The sequence below is a fragment of the Schistocerca cancellata genome, chromosome 7 (assembly GCF_023864275.1).
Source record: "Schistocerca cancellata isolate TAMUIC-IGC-003103 chromosome 7, iqSchCanc2.1, whole genome shotgun sequence".
Taxonomy (NCBI): domain Eukaryota; kingdom Metazoa; phylum Arthropoda; class Insecta; order Orthoptera; family Acrididae; genus Schistocerca; species Schistocerca cancellata.
Window position 1 is genome coordinate 409,822,999 of NC_064632.1, and position 23,436 is coordinate 409,846,434.

General features: G+C 45.1%; 1 protein-coding gene across 1 annotated transcript in view; it reads right to left on the reverse strand.

Moving 5' to 3' along the window:
• Positions 1–23,436, reverse strand: part of LOC126092184 (slit homolog 1 protein-like) — a 98,551-nt gene that overhangs the window by 36,872 nt on the left and 38,243 nt on the right. Inside the window, exons 4-5 of the mRNA XM_049907660.1 lie at positions 8,673–8,816; positions 4,232–4,426 (exon numbers count right to left, since the gene is read on the reverse strand). Of these exons, the coding sequence (XP_049763617.1) occupies positions 4,232–4,426; positions 8,673–8,816 (339 nt within the window). The remainder of the gene's footprint in view (positions 1–4,231; positions 4,427–8,672; positions 8,817–23,436) is intronic.

The window sequence follows — 23,436 nt, forward strand, 5'->3', positions numbered from 1 at the left end:
TAATTATGTGAATAAATAGTTTATCCATTCCAGGAATCGACGATTTTTGCTTGTTATCTACACTCCTGGAAATGGAAAAAAAAACACATTGAAACCGGTGTGTCAGACCCACCATACTTGCTTCGGACACTGCGAGAGGGCTGTACAAGCAATGATCACACGCACGGCACAGCGGACACACCAGGAACCGCGGTGTTGGCCGTCGAATGGCGCTAGCTGCGCAGCATTTGTGCACCGCCGCCGTCAGTGTCAACCAGTTTGCCGTGGCATACGGAGCTCCATCGCAGTCTTTAACACTGGTAGCATGCCGCGACAGCGTGGACGTGAACCGTATGTGCAGTTGACGGACTTTGAGCGAGGGCGTATAGTGGGCATGCGGGAGGCCGGGTGGACGTACCGCCGAATTGCTCAACACGTGGGGCGTGAGGTCTCCACAGTACATCAATGTTGTCGCCAGTGGTCGGCGGAAGGTGCACGTGCCCGTCGACCTGGGACCGGACCGCAGCGACGCACGGATGCACGCCAAGACCGTAGGATCCTACGCAGTGCCGTAGGGGACCGCACCGCCACTTCCCAGCAAATTAGGGACACTGTTGCTCCTGGGGTATCGGCGAGGACCATTCGCAACCGTCTCCATGAAGCTGGGCTACGGTCCCGCACACCGTTAGGCCGTCTTCCGCTCACGCCCCAACATCGTGCAGCCCGCCTCCAGTGGTGTCGCGACAGGCGTGAATGGAGGGACGAATGGAGACGTGTCGTCTTCAGCGATGAGAGTCGCTTCTGCCTTGGTGCCAGTGATGGTCGTATGCGTGTTTGGCGCCGTGCAGGTGAGCGCCACAATCAGGACTGCATACGACCGAGGCACACAGGGCCAACACCCGGCATCATGGTGTGGGGAGCGATCTCCTACACTGGCCGTACACCACTGGTGATCGTCGAGGGGCCACTGAATAGTGCACGGTACATCCAAACCGTCATCGAACCCATCGTTCTACCATTCCTAGACCGGCAAGGGAACTTGCTGTTCCAACAGGACAATGCACGTCCGCATGTATCCCGTGCCACCCAACGTGCTCTAGAAGGTGTAAGTCAACTACCCTGGCCAGCAAGATCTCCGGATCTGTCCCCCATTGAGCATGTTTGGGACTGGATGAAGCGTCGTCTCACGCGGTCTGCACGTCCAGCACGAACGCTGGTCCACCTGAGGCGCCAGGTGGAAATAGCATGGCAAGCCGTTCCACAGGACTACATCCAGCATCTCTACGATCGTCTCCATGGGAGAATAGCAGCCTGCATTGCTGCGAAAGGTGGATATACACTGTACTAGTGCCGACATTGTGCATGCTCTGTTGCCTGTGTCTATGTGCCTGTGGTTCTGTCAGTGTGATCATGTGATGTATCTGACCCCAGGAATGTGTCAATAAAGTTTCCCCTTCCTGGGACAATGAATTCACGGTGTTCTTATTTCAATTTCCAGGAGTGTATATGGGTACTGGCAAGTTATCAAAACATGTGTCATAAATGGCAGCACCATTTGACTTCACTGACGCAGTCGCTTAAATTTTTTACATCGCCAAGGGGTCGTAGACTTGAGTATGTGAACTGATACGTCTAACCTCCCCTGAGGATAAGGGTCAGATAGACAGAGATAGACAGACAAAAAGTGGTCTTATAAGGGTTCCGTTTTCACCGATTGGGTACAGAACGCTAGAAAGCGATATGAAATGGGTATGAACACGATACATCGCCAACGGGGAATGTGAATGGAAGATTTATATTTTTTGGAGGGTTCTGGGACAAGCGGAGCATCTGTAAAGGACATCACTTACAAGATGCTAAAGCGCCAGCCCTCGAGGGTCATTAGCAGTGCACATGCTCAATACTATTTAATTTTTGTTACAATCATAATTACCGATTATAATATAATCTCTCCCCTGATCCTTATAGTTTCATTTGTTTACCCTTCTCTGTTAGTAATTAACATCACGCACCTCTTCACAGTGCGCCGAGTATCCCTGAGTTGCTGTTGATTTTTACAATAAACGTCCTGTTACTGCATAATACAGCGCAGAAAACTTTATATTCTTTCAGTTGTCAATGTTCACCCAAGAGAACATTTCTGATGGCTGTACACTTCTCGAAAGTAAAAATCGGATCTCAGAAGTACTTCAAAAAGCACTTTCTGCGAACAAACACGTCGTCGTTTCTACGAAAACATATGAAAATATTAATCGATTACATGGCTACCAGTCTTCGCGAGGTTGCCAACCAACACAAAATTTACTGTTCCCTGCATTTCGCGTTGTCTTCACTACATATGTTTATCTGTTCAATTATTGAATGACCGTATTAATCCTGATATGACAGTTGATTTAATCAGTGTAGCTTGTTTCCTGCACAATACATTTACGACAGTTGTGGAGTAAATTAAGCTTGGGATCTATCATCTAAATACATTTCCTAAGAAAAAAAATGATGCGCCTAGAAGACATGGCCAAATGTCATTGTAGCACTGTACATGTAAGTGATTAGAACTTTAATTCTCTCTGACAGGTAGAATGACCACCATAGTGCACCAGTGTTGCTCGTTTTTAGTATTGTTGCAAGGGCTGGTAGGGTATATAAGGGGCGAGAATAGATGGCACGTACTCATTGAGATGGCGTTATCAGCACCTGATACAGATTGAAAAGGGCCTCATTGTTGGTCTCCATTTGGCCGGCTAGTCTAATCGTGCAGTAACCAGATTTGTGGGACAGTCCTATGTGACAGTGGCCTGTCATTGGGCTGCGTAAGAACGTGAGGGCAAGCTTGTTCGCGTTCCTTCGGCGTGTAGCAGGTGCTGATAGCGCTGTATCAAATGCGTACGTGACATCTCCGTGTCCTTCACAGTGATCACTCAACATCTGACACCATTAACTCCCCTTATATACCCTGCCAGCCCTGGTAACAACACTAAACACGAAGAACGTCAGGTTTTGGTCGAACGCGTCATACCACCACAAGGGAGGATCTCTATACAGTGCACCAGGCACATCGAAAACCTTTCATGCCTCTGCCTGCCATCCCAAAACAAGTAATGGACTTTCTGCAACATTCTGTGTCATCTTGCACCGTTGATCAGAGACTAGGAGCAGTCGGAATAGGGAATTGCCTCTCCACGTGTAGGTTGGCGTTAACATCACAACGCAAACGGCAGTGTTTGGACTGGTGCTTAGACCAGGAAACAGGGCCTGCTGATAAATGGCATCGCTATGCTTCGCTACGCATCGCTTTGAATCGCAGTTTCGCAGTGCCCCAGATGACCATCAGTGGGGAGTATGGAAGTGACTTGGGAGGGGGTCCCACTCTTCCAGTGTTTTGGAGAAGCACAGTGATGTTACTCCTGGTGTTGGGTGTAAGTTTAGGCCATAGTTCACAGTGACTTATGGAAGTCTGATGGCATAACAGTACATCACAGACATCCTGCATCTTCATGCATTCCCTCTCATATGATAATGTCGTGGTGGCATTTTCAACAGGATAATGTTCGTCCACATGTTGTACGTGTCCTGTGAACTGTCTGCACGATGTTCAAGTACTCCCGTGGCCAGTAAGGTCCGTTGACCCCAGTAGGACGTGTGTTGGCCACCTGGAATGTTAGCTCTGTCTTTGTGCCAATATAAAGATATTCAGGATTAATACCACGGCTTAATGACATCCTTCCGAACCGCATCAGAGCATGGATCCATGTCAGGCAGGGTGCACTATCATACTAATAAGTGGGCTCATACTGCTAAGTTGTTTGTAGATTTGTCTCGATATTGTAATCACTGAAATAACATGACATACAAAAAAAAAATTTCAAATGGCTCTAAGCACTACGGGACTTAACACCTGATGTCATCCGTCCCCTAGAACTTATAACTACTTAAACCTAACTAACCTAAGGACATTACAAACATCCATGCCCGAGGCAGGATTCGAACCTGCGACCGTAGCGGTCGCGCGGTTCCAGACTGAAGCGCCTAGAGCCGCTCGGCCACACCGGCCGGCTAACATGACATACCCTCTCAAGCTGTGAAGGTTCCTTTCCTTTCCTCCTCCCGTTCAGGATACGTCACTTTTTTTATCAGACAATGTAGGCTGGGATCTGGGAGTTTTGAAAGAACTACCTCCAAATGTGAACACCTTAAACTGTTGGCGTCGGACTTACCGGCGACTGGGAAGAGCTGACGCTGTGTGGATACTCACCACGAGATTGTGGAGCCCGACCCCGTCGAGGCTGGTGATGGCGTTGTCGGGCACGCGCAGGATGGTGGCCAACGGGAAGCCAGCCAGCAACTGTTGCACCTCCGACAACCGATTGTTGCCTGCCCGCACGTCGCGCACTGACTTGGGGCCACTGTTTACCACTCTGTCCAGCATGTTGCCCGATACGTCCAGCACCTGTCGGGGCGACCACAATTGTATACAATATGTGTTTCCTATCCAGTACCAGACCGTGATAAATAAGTAATCGAGCTATGCTGTATAATCAGGTGGTTATACACGGTGATTCCGCTACATGAGCACTAACTGCAGGAGACGATCCTTCAGAGTATAAAGAGCTTTTAGGTCATTTGCACTTTTAATCAGAAATTCATAATGTTTAGACTATCTGATCGAAAGTATGTGGGCACCCCTATTCAATGTAGAGTTCGTCACTAGATCTCAAGAGTGGTGGACTAGCCAGTATAAAAGGAGGCAGGAAGTACTGTGTTGTCAGTAGAGAGGCATTAACTACAGCAGTATGGGTCACTCAGGGGAGCTCAGTGGTTTTCAATGTGGACCAGTCATTGGATCTCACGTGCGTAACTAATCCAGCAGGGACATTTCAACCCTTCTAAAGCTGCCCAAGTCCACTGTCGGTGATGTCACTGTAAAGTGGAAACGTGAAGGAACAACCACAACCAAACCAATGTCAGGCAGTTCTAATGTACTGACGACAAGGGACTGTCAGCACTCTGAAGTATTGTTGTACAAAATCGAATGAAATCAGAGGAAGGCCTCATTCGTGAGTTACAAAGCACAACCAGCAAGCAGTCCAGCTAGTACAATGACTGTGCTTAAGGAGTTAGAAAGTATGGGGTTCACCGGTCGAGCATCTCCTCATAAGCCACACATTTCTACAATAAATCCTAAGTGACACTTGAGGTGTTGTAAAGAGCAACGTCACTGGACAGTGGATGACTGGAAACGAATAATATCGAGGGATCAATCGCGCTACACCTTTTCGCACTGCGATGGAAGGGGTTGGGTTTGGCAAATGGCTGGAGAATTTTACCTTCCACAATGTGTAGTGCCACCAGTGACGTATGGAAGTGGTGGTGTTACAGCATAGCGATGCTTTTTGAGGTTAAGGTGTGATCCCCTTATTGCACTTAAGAAAATGCTGAATACTGGTGGAAATAAAGACATTCTACGGTATTGTGTACTGTGTATGTAGGAAAAAATTCTGAGACAATGAGTGTTTGTATCCGCAAGACAATCCACGCTCTCACAAAGCAGCGTGAGTGAGGAAATGATTTGTGGGCAATAACATTTCTGAAACAGACGCGTCTGCCCCCAATCCCGACCTGCACCCAGTGGAATACCTTTCGGGTGATTCAGAACATCGGCTTCACGCCAGAGCACAGCGTCCAACTTTCTCATATTTCGGCTCTAGAGGAAGAATGGGCTACCGTTCCTCCATAGACATTCAGAAATCTCATGGAAAGTGTCCGCAGCAGAGTCCAAGCCATCATGAAGGCAAAGAGTGGATACACCCTATATAATCGGCCACAACAAATGTCTGGATACTGTCTCAGATAGTGTATGCTACAGGGCATTTATTAATTCATTATATCTGTACAGTACAATGCAGGCACGACGTCATGCGATGGGACCACCACTAGACAGTCTTCGAAGAGTTCTAAGCATGTACAAACATGACACAGCAGCATCTGAGACACACATTCAAATCAGCCATCCTGTATCTGAATGGCGTCACAGGCAGAATGAAAGCGTTGTTCCAGTGTCTACATGTCCAGGATGGGCTCCACATTCACGATTTATTTCTGGTACATCGACAGGAAGAAATCTAAAGGGATGAGGTTTGGCGACTAGGCACGCTATGTAACTGGATTACCTAACCCGAACTATCTGCCAGGTCAAATGTTGTTGAGATGAATAAGCACGAAAAAACAGAAGTGAGCTAGAGTACCAACATGTGGAAGCCATGTTAGCCTTTGTACCACCAGATGCGTTCCAGCAGGGAAGACCTCTAGACCCCTTCCCCATACACTGAGATTGAGTCAGTGTTAATAGTTCGTTGCCACTATACCAGGGGCATACTCCGTAGCCCACAAGTGGCTGTTGTGAAGGTTCACGATGCCACATCTCATTAAGGTAGCCTCATCACTGAATAAGGTGGCCTGTGTGACGAATCAACAACAAAACCGTCGCCATGGAGGTAAGTCTGTAGGTAAAAAATCCTGCACGCACTGTAAGTGTTTTCGACTGTGGCAGTTATTGTGAAGAATGCTCCACACAATCGTCTGGCTTACATTATGCTGGCAGCCCAACTGTCTGTTGCGGAGACCCACGTCATATTCTACAGTGTTCAACACCTGTTCCTCCAAGGCCTGTGTACATACGGGGCTCACCCGCCTTTTGTAGTTACCCATTCTCATAAACGAACCTGTCCCGCGCACATGACGAAACATTGTTGCAAACAGTTCACTATGCAGTTGCTGTTGATGGGGATACTTTTCCCAGTAGAGATGTGTTGCCACCAACCACTGCCAGTTACCTGTCTGCATATAAAACCATGTTGGCCTGTTAATTTTTGGTATACCAAGCCACCATCTTTCATATGACACACGTCCACACCAGAGGGAGTCATCTACAGCTGTGAGTTAGATGCCTCCTGGCTGTGTGAGCACACCAGCATCGTGGAGAACATTACTGCCATCTTGAGAGTGGAACTAAACCACTAGTACAGATAGTATATTCCAACTGCCTGATGTGTTCTCATGACTGCTTCCTTTCATTGAAACCTTCATAGTCGGAGAGACTTTACCTTCACCCTAAAGAGAATTTACTTCCCTTATAATGCATTTCCAGCCATTTGTCCCTATAACCTTCTTTGCTCCTTATTCCCTCAGGGATCATTGCCTGCAGAGTTTGTCTCCATTTAGCAAAATCTCTGTGTATAATATGATACACTGCTGGCCGTTAAAACTGCAACACTAGGAAGGGTAACAAATAAAGAAATTGTACTCACTGTGTATATGACTCCTGCTAGGAAGAGTACAGGACTAAATTTGAAGGTATACAGGATGTTACTCTGGGGAACAACAATGGCTCTAACCCAGCTGGGCATCTAGTCAAGCTAAGCGTGGATAAGATAAGGTACGTAATTCCATGCTGCTTCAACTTTGTGCCAGAGTTCATGAATTGCAGTGGATGGCAAACAATGGTGTGTCAATCGTTCTGCAATCCTTGATCAAATATTTTAAGTGGGTTAGGTATGGAGAACATGTTGGCCAGGGTAACAGTTGAAAACCCTATGTATCAAGGTAGGTGAGTCAGTATTGACAACATGCCATCTGTCCGATGGTGCATAAAACGCGATTCATACGAAAAGCTCACCTTTCGCAGTTTAGTGGACATCCAACTGCGGTAGAGGCGTGCAAATTCCAGTCTTCATCGACGATGAACGGCAGTCAGTATATCAACGTTCACTGAACAGTCGTTGAGGATACACAGTTGGTAGCTCCTTGGTTTATCTGGTCGATTAGCTGTTCAACAGTTGTACATCTATTTGCCCGTACACGTCTCTGAAGCCGTCGTTCCCCCCTGTCATCTATGCCCCATGGTACATCACAGTTGCCTCAGTGTTGTTTTGCATTTGGATTGTGCCATCTTCTCATGCACAGTTTACTTTAACCATGGTGACACGCGAACAGTTTACAAACTTAGCCGTTTCGGAAATGATTCAATCCTTCGCTCAAAAGATAATGATCATGCCCATTTGGACGTCGGATACTCTTAAATCGCTCCGTTTCCACATTACAACAACGACTGCACAGTTTTCCACGTTCCCTCGACGCCCTTTATTTACCCTACTTCTAGTGCTGCCACTTGCCACACGTGAATGGTTATTACACGTTGACGTGGAAAGGCGGTGGTCTCATTAAAGTGACTGCACCGTGTACTATCAAACTAGAGTACCAACTTAATGTGAGGAAGACAATTTTGAGAATTTTCGTATGCAGCACAGCACTTTATTGAGTCATGGACTGTGGAAAAACGGGAAAAAAATATAATTAAACGTCCAAGATGCGATGTTATAGAAGTATGCCGAAAATTAAGTGGACTGAAAACGCTGTCTGGAGGAAGGGGCAGGATGATACGATATTTATGAAGACATCAGGGATTAACTTCAGTTATACTAGAGGGAGCCGTAGAAGATAAGAAGTGAAGGGGGAAGACAGTGATTCGAATATATTCAATAAATAACTGATTGTTATATGAAGACGAAGAGTCTGTCACAGGGAAGTAATTCTTACAATTAGTGGACCTCGAAAAATCCAGTCAGGGGACTGGTGACCCAGAAAAGATGCAATACGGTATCATTGGAAGTGTGAACACAGCAAGGCTCGTTACATACCTGGAGAGCGTCGACTGGAGACAACATTTGGAGGTCAAGTGTCTGAAGACTATTACCGGAGAGGTAGAGCTCGGTAAGTCCAGACAGCCCGTGGAACATTTTCTCCTCCAGAGTGGTTAGCTTATTGTGGGACAGGTCCAACACCTGATAGAAAAAAAAAAACCTCTAGTTAGCTAGTTGAATATCATAATGAGAAAAAATATAGTTACTTATTAGGTCTAAAAGTTCACAAGTGGAAGAACCGGTTTATAAAGGTAAAGTGTATGGGATGTATCTTGCAATAGTTCAGTACATCGCTCTGGGCACCGTGACGATTATCACGGTCCGATACTGGAAAGAAAAAAAAAAGTGACTGACTTGATTACTTTTTGAAACACTACTTCGTCTCTTTCATGGTTAGAACTACTTATTCATAAAATTTTACTCTTGTAGTTTCAGCCGTTTTCAAGTTGAGTAAAACTACAAAATGCATGACCTTATGTCACTGAAATGGTTAAATTCTATATGCAAGCTGTTTCTGCAGTTTTCCTGCCTCCGCTTCAAAATCGCTAAACGTCTTAAATGTAACCATGAATTTTAAGCGTAAATAATTTTTAATAGTCAAAGGCGACGATGATGAATTTCAAAAAGTTTTATAGTCGTATGAGTGGGAACCTCAGCCACGAGTAATTAATGACATGGTTACGTTCCAGTGAAGTAAACATATTAAACTGTCACATCTTTTCAGCAAGTAATATTGATGAAAGTCCTCATTTGTGTATCATCGTATCAACAGCGCTCCGTCATCAGCCCACAAGTGGTCCATCGGGACCATCCAACCGCCGTGTCATCCTCACAGAGGATGCGGGTAGGGGGGGGGGGGGCGTGTGGTCAATACACCGCTCTCCCGGTCGTTATGATGGTTTTCTTTGACCGGAGCCGCTACTATTCGGTCGAGTAGCTCCTCAATTGGGATCACGAGACTGGGTGCACCCAGAAAAATGGGAACAGCACTTAACTTCGGTGATCTGAAGGGAACCGGTGTATCCACTGCGGCAAGGCCGTTGCCCATCGTATCAATAGAGTTTCCTTTTATTCAGTTGAAACATTGCGAATCCTCACAGATATTATAAAAATAAAGCAAATCTCCGCATTCTGTGCTGGAGTTATCAATCGGGGCTGACCGAGCACCGTGTCGTCCTCTGCCAGTGGTGTTGTATGGAGGGGCGTGGGGTCAGCACACCGCTCTCCTGGCCGTCTGAGCTTTCTATACATTGTAGCCGCTACTTCTCAGTTAGCCTCCCATTCCTGTCCTCCCACCGCGGAAAATGCCTGGCAGTACCCGGAATCGAATCCGGATCCTCTGCATAGCAGCAAGACATTCTGACCACTGAGCTACATAATACACTCCTGGAAATGGAAAAAAGAACACATTGACACCGGTGTGTCAGACCCACCATACTTGCTCTGGACACTGCGAGAGGGCTGTACAAGCAATGATCACACGCACGGCACAGCGGACACACCAGGAACTGCGGTGTTGGCCGTCGAATGGCGCTAGCTGCGCAGCATTTGTGCACCGCCGCCGTCAGTGTCAGCCAGTTTGCCGTGGCATACGGAGCTCCGTCGCAGTCTTTAACACTGGTAGCATGCCGCGACAGCGTGGACGTGAACCGTATGTGCAGTTGACGGACTTTGAGCGAGGGCGTATAGTGGGCATGCAGGAGGCCGGGTGGACGTACCGCCGAATTGCTCAACACGTGGGGCGTGAGGTCTCCACAGTACATCGATGTTGTCGCCAGTGGTCGGCGGAAGGTGCACGTGCCCGTCGACCTAGGACCGGACCGCAGCGACGCACGGATGCACGCCAAGACCGTAGGATCCTACGCAGTGCCGTAGGGGACCACACCGCCACTTCCCAGAAAATTAGGGACACTGTTGCTCCTGGGGTATCGGCGAGGACCATTCGCAACCGTCTCCATGAAGCTGGGCTACGGTCCCGCACACCGTTAGGCCGTCTTCCGCTCACGCCCCAACATCGTGCAGCCCGCCTCCAGTGGTGTCGCGACAGGCGTGAATGGAGGGACGAATGGAGACGTGTCGTCTTCAGCGATGAGAGTCGCTTCTGCCTTGGTGCCAATGATGGTCGTATGCGTGTTTGGCGCCGTGCAGGTGAGCGCCACAATCAGGACTGCATACGACCGAGGCACACAGGGCCAACACCCGGCATCATGGTGTGGGGAGCGATCTCCTACACTGGCCGTACACCACTGGTGATCGTCGAGGGGCCACTGAATAGTGCACGGTACATCCAAACCGTCATCGAACCCATCGTTCTACTATTCCTAGACCGGCAAGGGAACTTGCTGTTCCAACAGGACAATGCACGTCCGCATGTATCCTGTGCCACCCAACGTGCTCTAGAAGGTGTAAGTCAACTACCCTGGCCAGCAAGATCTCCGGATCTGTCCCCCATTGAGCATGTTTGGGACTGGATGAAGCGTCGTCTCACGCGGTCTGCACGTCCAGCACGAACGCTGGTCCAACTGAGGCGCCAGGTGGAAATGGCATGGCAAGCCGTTCCACAGGACTACATCCAGCATCTCTACGATCGTCTCCATGGGAGAATAGCAGCCTGCATTGCTGCGAAAGGTGGATATACACTGTACTAGTGCCGACATTGTGCATGCTCTGTTGCCTGTGTCTATGTGCCTGTGGTTCTGTCAGTGTGATCATGTGATGTATTTGACCCCAGGAATGTGTCAATAAAGTTTCCCCTTCCTGGGACAATGAATTCACGGTGTTCTTATTTCAATTTCCAGGAGTGTAATTCATTCTACATATCTACATCTACATCGATACTCTGCAAATTACATTTAAGTGCCTGGGAGAGGGTTCATCGAACCACCTTCACAATTCTCTATTATTCCAATCTCGTATAGCGCGTGGAAATAGTGAACACCTATACCTTCCCGTACGAGCTTTGATTTCCCTTATTTTATCTTGGTGAACGTTCCTCCCTATGTAGGTCGCCGTCAAAAAAATATTTTCGCATTCGGAGGAGAAAATAGGTGATTGAAGTTTCGCGAGAAGATTCCGTCGCAACGAAAAACGCCTTTCTTTTAATGATGTCCAGCCCAAATCCTGTATCATTTCTGTGACACTCTCTCCCATATTTCGCGGTAATACAAAACGTGCTGCCTTTCTTTGAACATTTTCGATGTACTCCGTCAGTCCTATCTGGTAAGGATCCCACACCGCGGAGCAGTATTCTAAAAGAAAACGGACAAGCTTAGTGTAGGCAGTCTCCTTAGTAGGTCTGTTACATTTTCTACGTGCCACCAAAACGCAGTCTTTGGTTTGCCTTCGCCACAACATTTTCTATGTGTTCCTTCCAATTTAAGTTGTTCGTTATTGTAATACCTAGGTATTTAGTTGAATTTACGGCTTTTAGCTAGGCTGATTTATCGTGTAACCGAAGTTTAATGAGTTCCTTTTAGCACTCATGTGGATGACCTCACACTTTTCATTATTTAGGATCAACTGCCACTTTTCGCACCATTCAGATATCTTTTATAAATCGTTTTTCAGATTGTTTTGGTCTTCTGATGACTTTATTAGTCGATAAACGACAGCGTCATCTGCAAACAACGGAAGACGGCTGCTCAGAATGTCTCCCAAATCGTTTATATAGATAAGGAACAGCAAAGGGCCTATAACACTACCTTGGGGAACGCCAGAAATCACTTCTGTTTTACTCGATGGCTTTCCGTCAATTACTACGAACTGTGACCTCTACGACAGGAAATCACAAATCCAGTCACATAACTGAGACGATATCCCATAAGCACGCAATTTCACTACGAGCCGCTTGTGTGGTACAGTGTAAAAAGCCTTCCAGAAATCCAGAAATACGGAATCGATCTGAAATCCTTTGTCAATAGCACTCAACACTTCATGTGAATAAAGGGCCAGTTGTGTTTCACAGGAACGATGTTTGCTAAACTAATGTTGACTGTGTGTCAATAGACAAAATTTCTTCGAGGTAATTCATAACGGTAGAACACAATATATGTTCTAAAATTCTTATGCATATAGACGTTAACGATATGGGCCTGTAATTTGGTGGATTACTCTTAATAATTCCTTCTCATCAATTATTATTGTACATAAATTATCAATTCCAAACAAAAGAAACAGCACTGTATTTAAGTGAGGAGAACACATTCCTTTCGAAGAACTGGGTTCTTAAGGCAATTTTATTTGCCCTTGCCTTTGAGCGAAGCAAACCTATGGAATATCTAACTGAAGTCAAGTTTAGCAGCTGTGTCGTATTCTACCGTCAGGAAAACTGAATTTGATAAGCTGCTGGACCTTAAGTAGTTCATCACTTTTAACTTGATGACACTCCGTTGATGAGATGCTCTAGTGACTGGAGTTGTCATAAACATCCTCAGAGGTGTTTCGATGGTTGGGTGAGCATAACGTAACCCATACTTTAAATGCAATTTCAAAATATCGAAACGGTAAGCCGCAGCAGAGATGTTCATCAGCTCTTTATACTAGAATTCCAAAGCCACTATTTCGTTAACTTGCTCAGGTGTATCGATATGGTTCAAATGGCTCTGAGCACTATGCGACTTAACTTCTGAGGTCATCAGTCGCCTAGAACTTAGAACTAATTAAACCTAACTAACCTAAGGACATCACACACATCCATGCCCGAGGCAGAATCCGAACCTGCGACCGTAGTGGTCGCTCGGTTCCAAACTGTAGCGCCCAGAACCGCACGGCCACTCCCGCCGGCTGGTGTATCGATATTTCTGCTGTATTTAGGATCAAAATATTCTGTGTATTTTTCAGAATGAGATAAGTTGAAGGCATTTACCACAGTAAATGAAACGGAGATGAAATGGTTAGTTATGTGTGAGATGTGTTTCCCAGTTCACTTAGTATTGTTTCATATACCGGGTGATCAAAAAGTCATTATAAATTTGAAAACTGAATAAATCACGGAATAATGTAGATAGAGAGGTACAAATTGACACACAAGCTTGGAATGACATGGGCGTCGGATGTTGTCTTTCAGCATCCCTAGAGATGTCGGTCGATCACGATACACTTGCGACTTCAGGTAACCCCAAAGCCAACAATCGCACAGACAGAGGTCTGCGGACCTGGGAGGCCAAGCATGACGAAAGTGGCGGCTGAGCACACGATCATCACCAATGACGCGCGCAAGAGATCTTTCACGCGTCTAGCAATATGGGGTGGAGCGCCATCCTGTATAAACATCGTACGTTCCAGCAGGTATTTATCAGCGAGGCTGGGGATGATGCGATTGTGTAACATATCGGAGTACCTCTCACCCGTCACGGTAGCCGTTACAAAACCAGAATCACGCGCCATCTGTCGGACATTTTGTGAACGTTGTTTTTTTTGGTTCTAATAAAACTCCATGTCATTCCAAGCATGTGTCAATTTGTACCTCTCTATCTACATTATTCCGTGGTTTATTAAGTTTTCAAATTTATACTGACTTTTTGATCACCCGGCACTTTGAAGCACTACACCATAAACAGTTTCATTCAACTCTTCAGCTGGCAGATATCGGCAAAAATCGGAAGGCTCGAGTCATATAGCATATTTGCTTCGGCATCCGCTCGCCAACCTTTGGTAACCTACAAAGTCGCAGTGAAATAGCAACAAAAACTCCATTGTTGAACGTGAGATAACTGCGTGGGTGGCAGCTGAGTGAACCAAGCGTACTCTGGGCACATGACAGATGCGAGGCCTGTTCAGTAATGATCATTTGTTTATGAGGCCACTTGGATGAAATTACACTCTGACAAGAGCGTACGTTTAGTCTCGGGCCAAGGGAAAGGCTTCTTCTCGTAGATAGAAGAAAGCAACATGAGAAGTAGCAGAACACGTATTCCTCCGGGTTAAATCTTAAATAACATTTCTTGTATGTTTGTTTTTTTCAGTCACTTTTTGCCCCCTCTGTGAACGGGCCCTTGGAGGGTGCCTATCTCGCCATGCCCTCTGTAAGGCCCAGCTCTAAGGTAACAAAACATTGGAATCCATTCCGCGAGATACGAAGGTGGTTTGATAAGTCGGGTAAATATATATTACACTTGTTTCGTAAACAATTCACTTACTTATACACGTGGTCTCCTTTGAGGGATATAAACTCGATCTAGCGATCCTCCAGCTTATCCACACCACAGGAAAAATGAGTTCTGTTAAATTTTGCAAAATACTCGTTGACTGCAACTATCAGTTCCTCATTTGATGAAAAATTCTTTCCAGTAAACCAAAGTTTGAAGTTAGGAAGCAGGACGAAGTCACTTTGGGCTAAGACTGGTGAATAGGGGGAATGAGAAACCAATTGAAAACCCAGTTCATGCACTATCGCCATTGTCATCGCTGATGTGTGGGATGGTGCATTATTCTGGTGAAAGAGTAATTTTTTGCTTACAAGTCTTGGTCTTTTTTTATCCAACGCAAGGTCCAGACTATCCAACAATGAAGCATAATAGGGTCCGGAAACAGGTCTCCTTTTTCCAAGTAATTTATGAGGATTCCTTCTTGGAAATAAAAAAAAAATTGCCATCAACTTACCAGCTGATAAATGGTCTTCGTCTTCTTCGGTGCACTTTCGCCAGCCTTTGTCCATTTTGACTGGTGTATGATGATCCAGGTTTCATCAACAGTCAGAAATCGGTGCACATAGTCTGCGAATTGCGATTAAATATCGCCAGGCATGGTGTTGGAATGTTGTGCCTGGTGCGCTTTCGGTCGACTGTGAGCAGTCGCGTCACCTACATCGCACGCAGCTTCTTCATAGTCAATTCTCAGTTTAGGATATTATGTACTCGCTCACTTGAGATGTGTACAGTCTCAACAATCACGTGAATTTTTATTCGGCGGTCTTGCTTTACCATGTCATGGATTTTGTCAATGCTTTCCTCCGTGATGACTTCTGTTTGACGGCTCGTGCTTGTCCGACCACACTTCAATTCATTAAACCGAAAGCTGTGGTGCGGAATCCATGTGAACTTCATCCAGTTCTGTTTTGATTTGTGCGCCAGTCCAACCTTTCAAATGATAATGTTTAGTAACAGCACGAAACTAGCTTGTCTCCATTCTGAATCACAATCGTCACAATGATCAATTCTGGCTGTAAAAAAGACCTATACGCTGCACGTTGTTGAGATTCTTCATACGATACCTGGAATAATCAAGCAACAAAAATTTTCATTATTTGAAGGAAATTTACCAGACTTATTAAACCACCCTGGTACTTTGCAGTCGTGTTTAACATGGGAAATATAATATCTTTGACCGAATTTTTAATTTGGCAAGAGCATGTGGCAGTCAGTACCCAGTTTTAATTCAGCTATCCGACTCTTCAGATTTTTTATCTCGTTGGTATTCCACACATCATATAATACTTCGACCATTAACACTTGCAGATGGTGATTTTTCTTTGCCTTTTCTACAGGCGTGGTTATATAAAGATAAGTGGTCTGTTGAATGGGATTTATACACAAAACACAGGGTTTTGCATTCAGTTTTTGGAAAATACGTTAATTATTCATATAATCTAGCATTCTTACAAACTTATCGTTTACTCCTCTTACCTGTATTCAGAAGTCTACATATGTTCTCGAATGTACTACGTTCGCTTTAACTACACTTGAGAGGGAGTAAACTGCCTGCAGCAGTGATGATATTTTTTTCTTTACATGAAATTTTCAACTATCGCGGTAAGTTCGTATTGCAGCTGAAGTCCAAGATACACTCCTGGAAATGGAAAAAAGAACACATTGACACCGGTGTGTCAGACCCACCATACTTGCTCTGGACACTGCGAGAGGGCTGTACAAGCAATGATCACACGCACGGCACAGCGGACACACCAGGAACCGCGGTGTTGGCCGTCGAATGGCGCTAGCTGCGCAGCATTTGTGCACCGCCGCCGTCAGTGTCAGCCAGTTTGCCGTGGCATACGGAGCTCCATCGCAGTCTTTAACACTGGTAGCATGCCGCGACAGCGTGGACGTGAACCGTATGTGCAGTTGACGGACTTTGAGCGAGGGCGTATAGTGGGCATGCGGGAGGCCGGGTGGACGTACCGCCGAATTGCTCAACACGTGGGGCGTGAGGTCTCCACAGTACATCGATGTTGTCGCCAGTGGTCGGCGGAAGGTGCACGTGCCCGTCGATCTGGGACCGGACCGCAGCGACGCACGGATGCACGCCAAGACCGTAGGATCCTACGCAGTGCCGTAGGGGACCGCACCGCCACTTCCCAGCAAATTAGGGACACTGTTGCTCCTGGGGTATCGGCGAGGACTATTCGCAACCGTCTCCATGAAGCTGGGCTACGGTCCCGCACACCGTTAGGCCGTCTTCCGCTCACGCCCCAACATCGTGCAGCCCGCCTCCAGTGGTGTCGCGACAGGCGTGAATGGAGGGACGAATGGAGACGTGTCGTCTTCAGCGATGAGAGTCGCTTCTGCCTTGGTGCCAATGATGGTCGTATGCGTGTTTGGCGCCGTGCAGGTGAGCGCCACAATCAGGACTGCATACGACCGAGGCACACAGGGCCAACACCCGGCATCATGGTGTGGGGAGCGATCTCCTACACTGGCCGTACACCACTGGTGATCGTCGAGGGGACACTGAATAGTGCACGGTACATCCAAACCGTCATCGAACCCATCGTTCTACCATTCCTAGACCGGCAAGGGAACTTGCTGTTCCAACAGGACAATGCACGTCCGCATGTATCCCGTGCCACCCAACGTGCTCTAGAAGGTGTAAGTCAACTACCCTGGCCAGCAAGATCTCCGGATCTGTCCCCCATTGAGCATGTTTGGGACTGGATGAAGCGTCGTCTCACGCGGTCTGCACGTCCAGCACGAACGCTGGTCCAACTGAGGCGCCAGGTGGAAATGGCATGGCAAGCCGTTCCACAGGACTACATCCAGCATCTCTACGATCGTCTCCATGGGAGAATAGCAGCCTGCATTGCTGCGAAAGGTGGATATACACTGTACTAGTGCCGACATTGTGCATGCTCTGTTGCCTGTGTCTATGTGCCTGTGGTTCTGTCAGTGTGATCATGTGATGTATCTGACCCCAGGAATGTGTCAATAAAGTTTCCCCTTCCTGGGACAATGAATTCACGGTGTTCTTATTTCAATTTCCAGGAGTGTACTTGGTTGCGGAAACGAAACTTCGAAATAAATTTCTGTTGTCAAGTTAGTTCAGATCTTTCCCATTTACTAGGTGTTGTAGGATACAGACTGCAAACACATTTGCACTGCACGAGTCATATCTATAAGGCGTAATTCACAGACACTTATTATTAGTAGTTGCACGTGGTCTTTTGTAAGGATTATGATTTTAGTTTTGTCCTAATTTAACTTCTGTTAACTCTCCTCTAATTATTCCGTTGTGCACTTGTCGCTAGTTTAAAAAACCCAGCTAGCTAGATTGAGTCCATGGATCAGATTTCATACAAATGAATAATTTGCCAGACAATTAAAATCGTAGTCACAGTCTCTTACGCACTCGCAGGTTAATATATAAAGTAAAGTTTTCAGTTTGTGGTTGTGATTATAAAATGACAGCTCCGAAATTGGCCAAGTATTTTGCTTACAGTGTGCACTTCAAGAGAAAGTGTCGTGGAAAAAACGTAAATTGCACTTGCAGGGATCAATCGAATACTTTTTGTTTACGATTTGCGTTAAGGGCTAACAGAGCAACCATGGAGGAAAAAAAGAAGGGAGGTGGCGCAATAGGCTTAACATGGGTGTAAAAAAGAACGGAGATAGGTCTATAGACTTACGTTGTACCACGTTTTGGAACGGGAGTGGGCGAGGCCTGCCGCCATTTTAAATAGCCCAAAACATTAACTAATGTTTACGATTGCCATTTGTTCATTATTTCTGTCGTGTGCACGCAACAATTATTTTAAATACTAATAACTGCAGTTCTTACACGAACAACATAGTGTCAGAAACGTTATTTAGAACGTTTTTCTGTTCTTGAGTGCGTATTTGCTCTAGTAATACGACACATTTAGACCAATTGATGTAACTTGTTTTTTGCTGATATATTTTGAATAAGCAGGAAGAGTAGGGTGTGATGTGAAAATAATGCTTCCATAATCCATTTAATTCCACTTTTACTGTATTTTATCGGTAACAAACTAAGATGGAACTCCGAAACAAATACTTGTTTGTTTATAGCAAATGCAGCTGGAATTCCGAAACAAATGCTTGTTTGCTTACTGGTACTCCATTGTGTTCGTCACATTTTCAGCTTTCAGCTCGAATGCACTACATTTTTAAGGTTCACGGTTGCAGAAAACTTTCGTACATCTTCTTTGTTAGTCCATAAACATGTACAATAGAAAAGAAGCAAGGCAGGCAATCCTATCTTGTGCATGTCAAAGTTTATCAAAACGTCAAAGAAACAGAACAGCATAGAGGTATACCTCCATACAGAATAGAATTGTTGTTTTTTTAGAGTTCTTGTTGTCAGTACATTACATTAGTCTCACTGTGGTTTACACAACTCCTCACTTTGAAATGTTACGTACGATACGTCATCCAGTATGTGACCAATAATACAAATTTACAGGGTAAATAAACCACTACAATAAAAGTAAAGAGCGCAACCATAATTCATGTAAACAAAGGAAAATGTTTCTTGAACGGCTCCACTTACAAATGAATTGTGATTTCTTTAAACTTTAGATTACGATGAGTTCATTAGTATATCCATAAACGTCTGAAGTTGGCTTTTGCGATGAAACAACAACGTCTCCAGACAATCAAAGCACCAGATGCTATCTGGAATGCGACCTCGAAGACGACAGACATCCTCAACGGCCGGAACTGGGCACAGGCACGTCAAAGCGACGTCGGGGCATGGCAGTGAACCATGGAGGTGTAAATGCGGTGTAACTAATGTTTTAGGTTATATAAGATGGCGAACGTCGGCTTCAAGTTTGTGACTTAATGCCAACTCCTTTTTTTATTTTCATGAGAGCAACAATGTCATGACTTCCTTCGTTCAACTTTTGGTAATCAATCATCTTCAGAAAAGAATGTTCATAACTGGTTTACAGAATTTCGTCGTGTTCGTACTTTCGTGAGCGCTGACAAAAAGTCGGATGTTGTTCCAAAAAACCGATGCGATTTGAGCAACGTGGGTGATGAGGGTCGGCATATCTACGGCGATATAAAAATAGAGTTAGACAAATCCGAAACTGCACTACATTCTATTTTGTACGAACATTTATCGGCGGGAACGATATATTCCCTAAGGATTCCGCACATTTTACCAAAGCTCAGAAACTGGCTGGTGTCATTGCTTCGACAAACAAAACAACTTAATGAATACAGGAAAATGGGAATATGTAGGAAGAGAGAGTGTGGGAAGTAATGAACAACAAAGATGATTGTATGAAGTTTAGGAGAGGGGAAGTGTTGAGCTGTGTCTGGTCATTTAGGATGAGATCTGGACTGTGAGCAAGATATTTGTTAATTTCCAGGACTTCCAGCAGGTTGAGTTTATGGCCTTTGTTTGCTAAGTGAAGTACATGGGACACTAGCTGGTAGTTGTGATCCTCACTCAGTACATGCTCAGCAAATGCAGAGTCTGAATTCTGCAACCTCCAGCTGCGTTCATGTTCAGCCAGCCTAGTTGATATGTCTCTGCCTGACTGACCAACGTAAAATTTTGTCACAATCAGAACAGGTGATTTTGTATACCCCACTGTTGGCTAATATGCTTACATTTGATTCATAGTGTCTGTACAAAGTTCATTCTTATTATTTCCTTATATTAAGCAAAAAATGCATGTAGAGCGATTTTCATCACCTCAAGAATTCTAAAACCGTGTGTTTAGGTACCAACATTAGAGAGGAAAGAGTATTCTCGGGATCGCTTTGAACAAATACAAAACTGCGTAAAAAGGTGAACATTTTGTGAAACATAATAAGATATGTACCAGAAAATTTTTCTCTTTAATTGTTTCGGTAGAGCTTAAAAATTAATCCTGATATATGCAATGACAGTTCAGTAGTTGTAATGAGTAGACAGAAGAGATGAACACTGGAAGAAGTGTAAGTCAGGGGTACTCACTGTCACTCAAGCTGTACAGCATATATGGAGAAGAACAGGTAAGTAGGGCCATAGAGGATGCAAGAGGCATAGTAATTGGAGGAGAAAGACTGTAACATATGTGTATGATCAAGCACTGCTGGTGGAATCAGAACAGAAACTGCAGCAAATGTTAAAAACAAGTCCAAGAAGGACTCAGGAGTGTTAAATGAAGATAAAGTAATTCAAAGGAGGGGTAAGAAGTATGGAATAAAGAAAGATAGAATTAGAATAAGCAAGAAGGAAGCGTCAGTTAACATATTCTTAGACGGATAAAAGATAGAATCTTCCCGTGCCTGGAAAGGTTAATGGCATGGAATGCAAGATGTACGGACGAAGTAAGAAGCAGGATATCTATGGAAAAGACAGCATCTGAAAAGGTGAATCACTTAAACAGCTAAAAGTATTTCAGTCGCGTTGAAGAAAAGATTTGCTGAATGTTAAGTCTGGAATGTAGTGTTATACACAGTGAATGACGAACAGTTAAAAAGAAAGAAGAAAATTGCTTAGAAAGTGTTGAGAAATGTGGCTATGGAGAAGAGTCATTGATGTGAAGTGGACTGACAGACTTGAAAATGAAGGAGTGATGAAGAAAACAGTGATTGAAAAAAAATTATTTGAAGCGATCAGAAATAGGAAAAACATATTACTGGGCGCACGCTCCGCAGGAATTGTCTGCAACAAAGAATTATAGAGGGAATGTTGGGAGAGATGAGAAAAAGAATTAGGAAGAGAATAAGAATGACGGACGACATTAGAAATGTACGAATATACAAACACATGAAAGAAGAGGCCCAGAAATGGACACGAAAGAGAGCCTCCAGTTGAAACCAGTCGTAATACATACTAAAGACAGAGAAAATAAAGTATTTTAACTAAAGTTCCTAAACTGTTTTCGTCTTCTCTAAATAATGGAGGTGTCGTACATGTATGTTTCATGTATGTGTGCAAACAACGTTGAAAAATTACAGAAACTATTAGATATGAAAATGTAAGGTCCAAGTACACGAGAAACATAACAGGGGGATCGCTCCTACTCATTACCGATTTCGTCCAAATTTATGATACAGGGTGACAATTATTGAACTACATAAAAACAAACGTAAATTATTTACAAACTACTGCTTGCACACATTTTATTCGACATGTAAAGGTCGCTACAGATATTCGGATTTAGATTCTCACATGTTCGATATGCCTGCCATCATTGGCGATGATGTGACGCAGATGAGTAGCGAAATTCTGCATGACCCGCTGAAGTGTCGTAACATCGATGCTGTCGATAACCTCCTGAATGGCTGTTTTCAGCCCATTAATGGTTTTGGGGTTATTGCCGTACACCTTTCCTTTAATACAGACCCACAAAAAGGAATCGCAAGTGTTCAGATCGGGAGAATATGGCGACCAATCGAGGCCCATGCCAGTGGCCTCGGGGTACCCCAGAGCCAGAAGGCGGTCCCCAAAGTGCTCCTCCACGACATTTTGTCGAAATCAGTGTCGCTTTGGATAATGGGAATGAAATCATCTTCCAAGATCTTCACGTACCATTCGGTAGTCACCGTTCCATCAAGGAATATCTCTCCGATTATTCCGTGACTGGTCATTGCGCACCACACAGTCACCCATTGAGGGTAAAGAGACTTCTCGATTGCGAAATACGGATTCTCAGTCCTCCAAATGCGCCAATTTTGCTTATTGACGTACCCATCCAAATGAAAGTGGCCGGAAACAACAAGGCGCGTGCGCATGCACTTACTAATTCCCATCGTGCTCCGTAGCCAACCGTGCAGTTTGAACGTCGTAACACAAACCGTTCAAAAGTTATGACGATTTTGTGTCATATAGTTCAATAATTGTCCCCTGTAAATGCAATCGTTGGCTACAAATGAAAGTGGGAGTTGCAGATGGCCGAGAGTTTCTTTAAAAAAATAGCATTTTTGGTGCTGGTCCAGCGAGGCATGAGCCTTTTACGGTAGGTTAGCTCCCAGGCAGCCGTTAGCGAAGCACAGAGTATTCCGAGAGACATGGGTTCGAGTTCCTATGCAGTTTTTATCTTACTTGGACTGCAAATAAATCTAAATAACGCTCGATGTATTGTTTTTATCAAGATTTTTATAAATGGCATGAGGTGCAAAGGCAAGGGAATTTGGGACCGCAAATGAATGTAACCGTCCCTGTATTGACCGACCAAGTGGAACAGGCATGGTACTCGGTCCCACAAACTGACATCCGGCACCTGTACAGCACACAGCATGGAAGTCTGCCTGTTTGCATTCAACATTCTGGTGGCTACACCGGTTATGAAAGTACCAGCATTTCACATTTGCAATGGCTTACCTCGTGCTTACATTAATCTGTAATCTTGCAATGTTAGCCACTTATATATCTTACCTAGAAAAATGTATTCCCGAAATTTTATTCTATCTATCTATATCCGAATCCCGCTCCAGCTACTGCCGGGTCTGGGTGCTGACGAGTCCTCTCCATTTGGCTCGGTCCTCCCACCACTTTTCTTCCTTCACTTGCTGCCAGGTCACACCTCTTCTTTCAACAGATATTCTCACTCCCATTTTCCACCGTGTTCTTGGGCGCCCTCTAG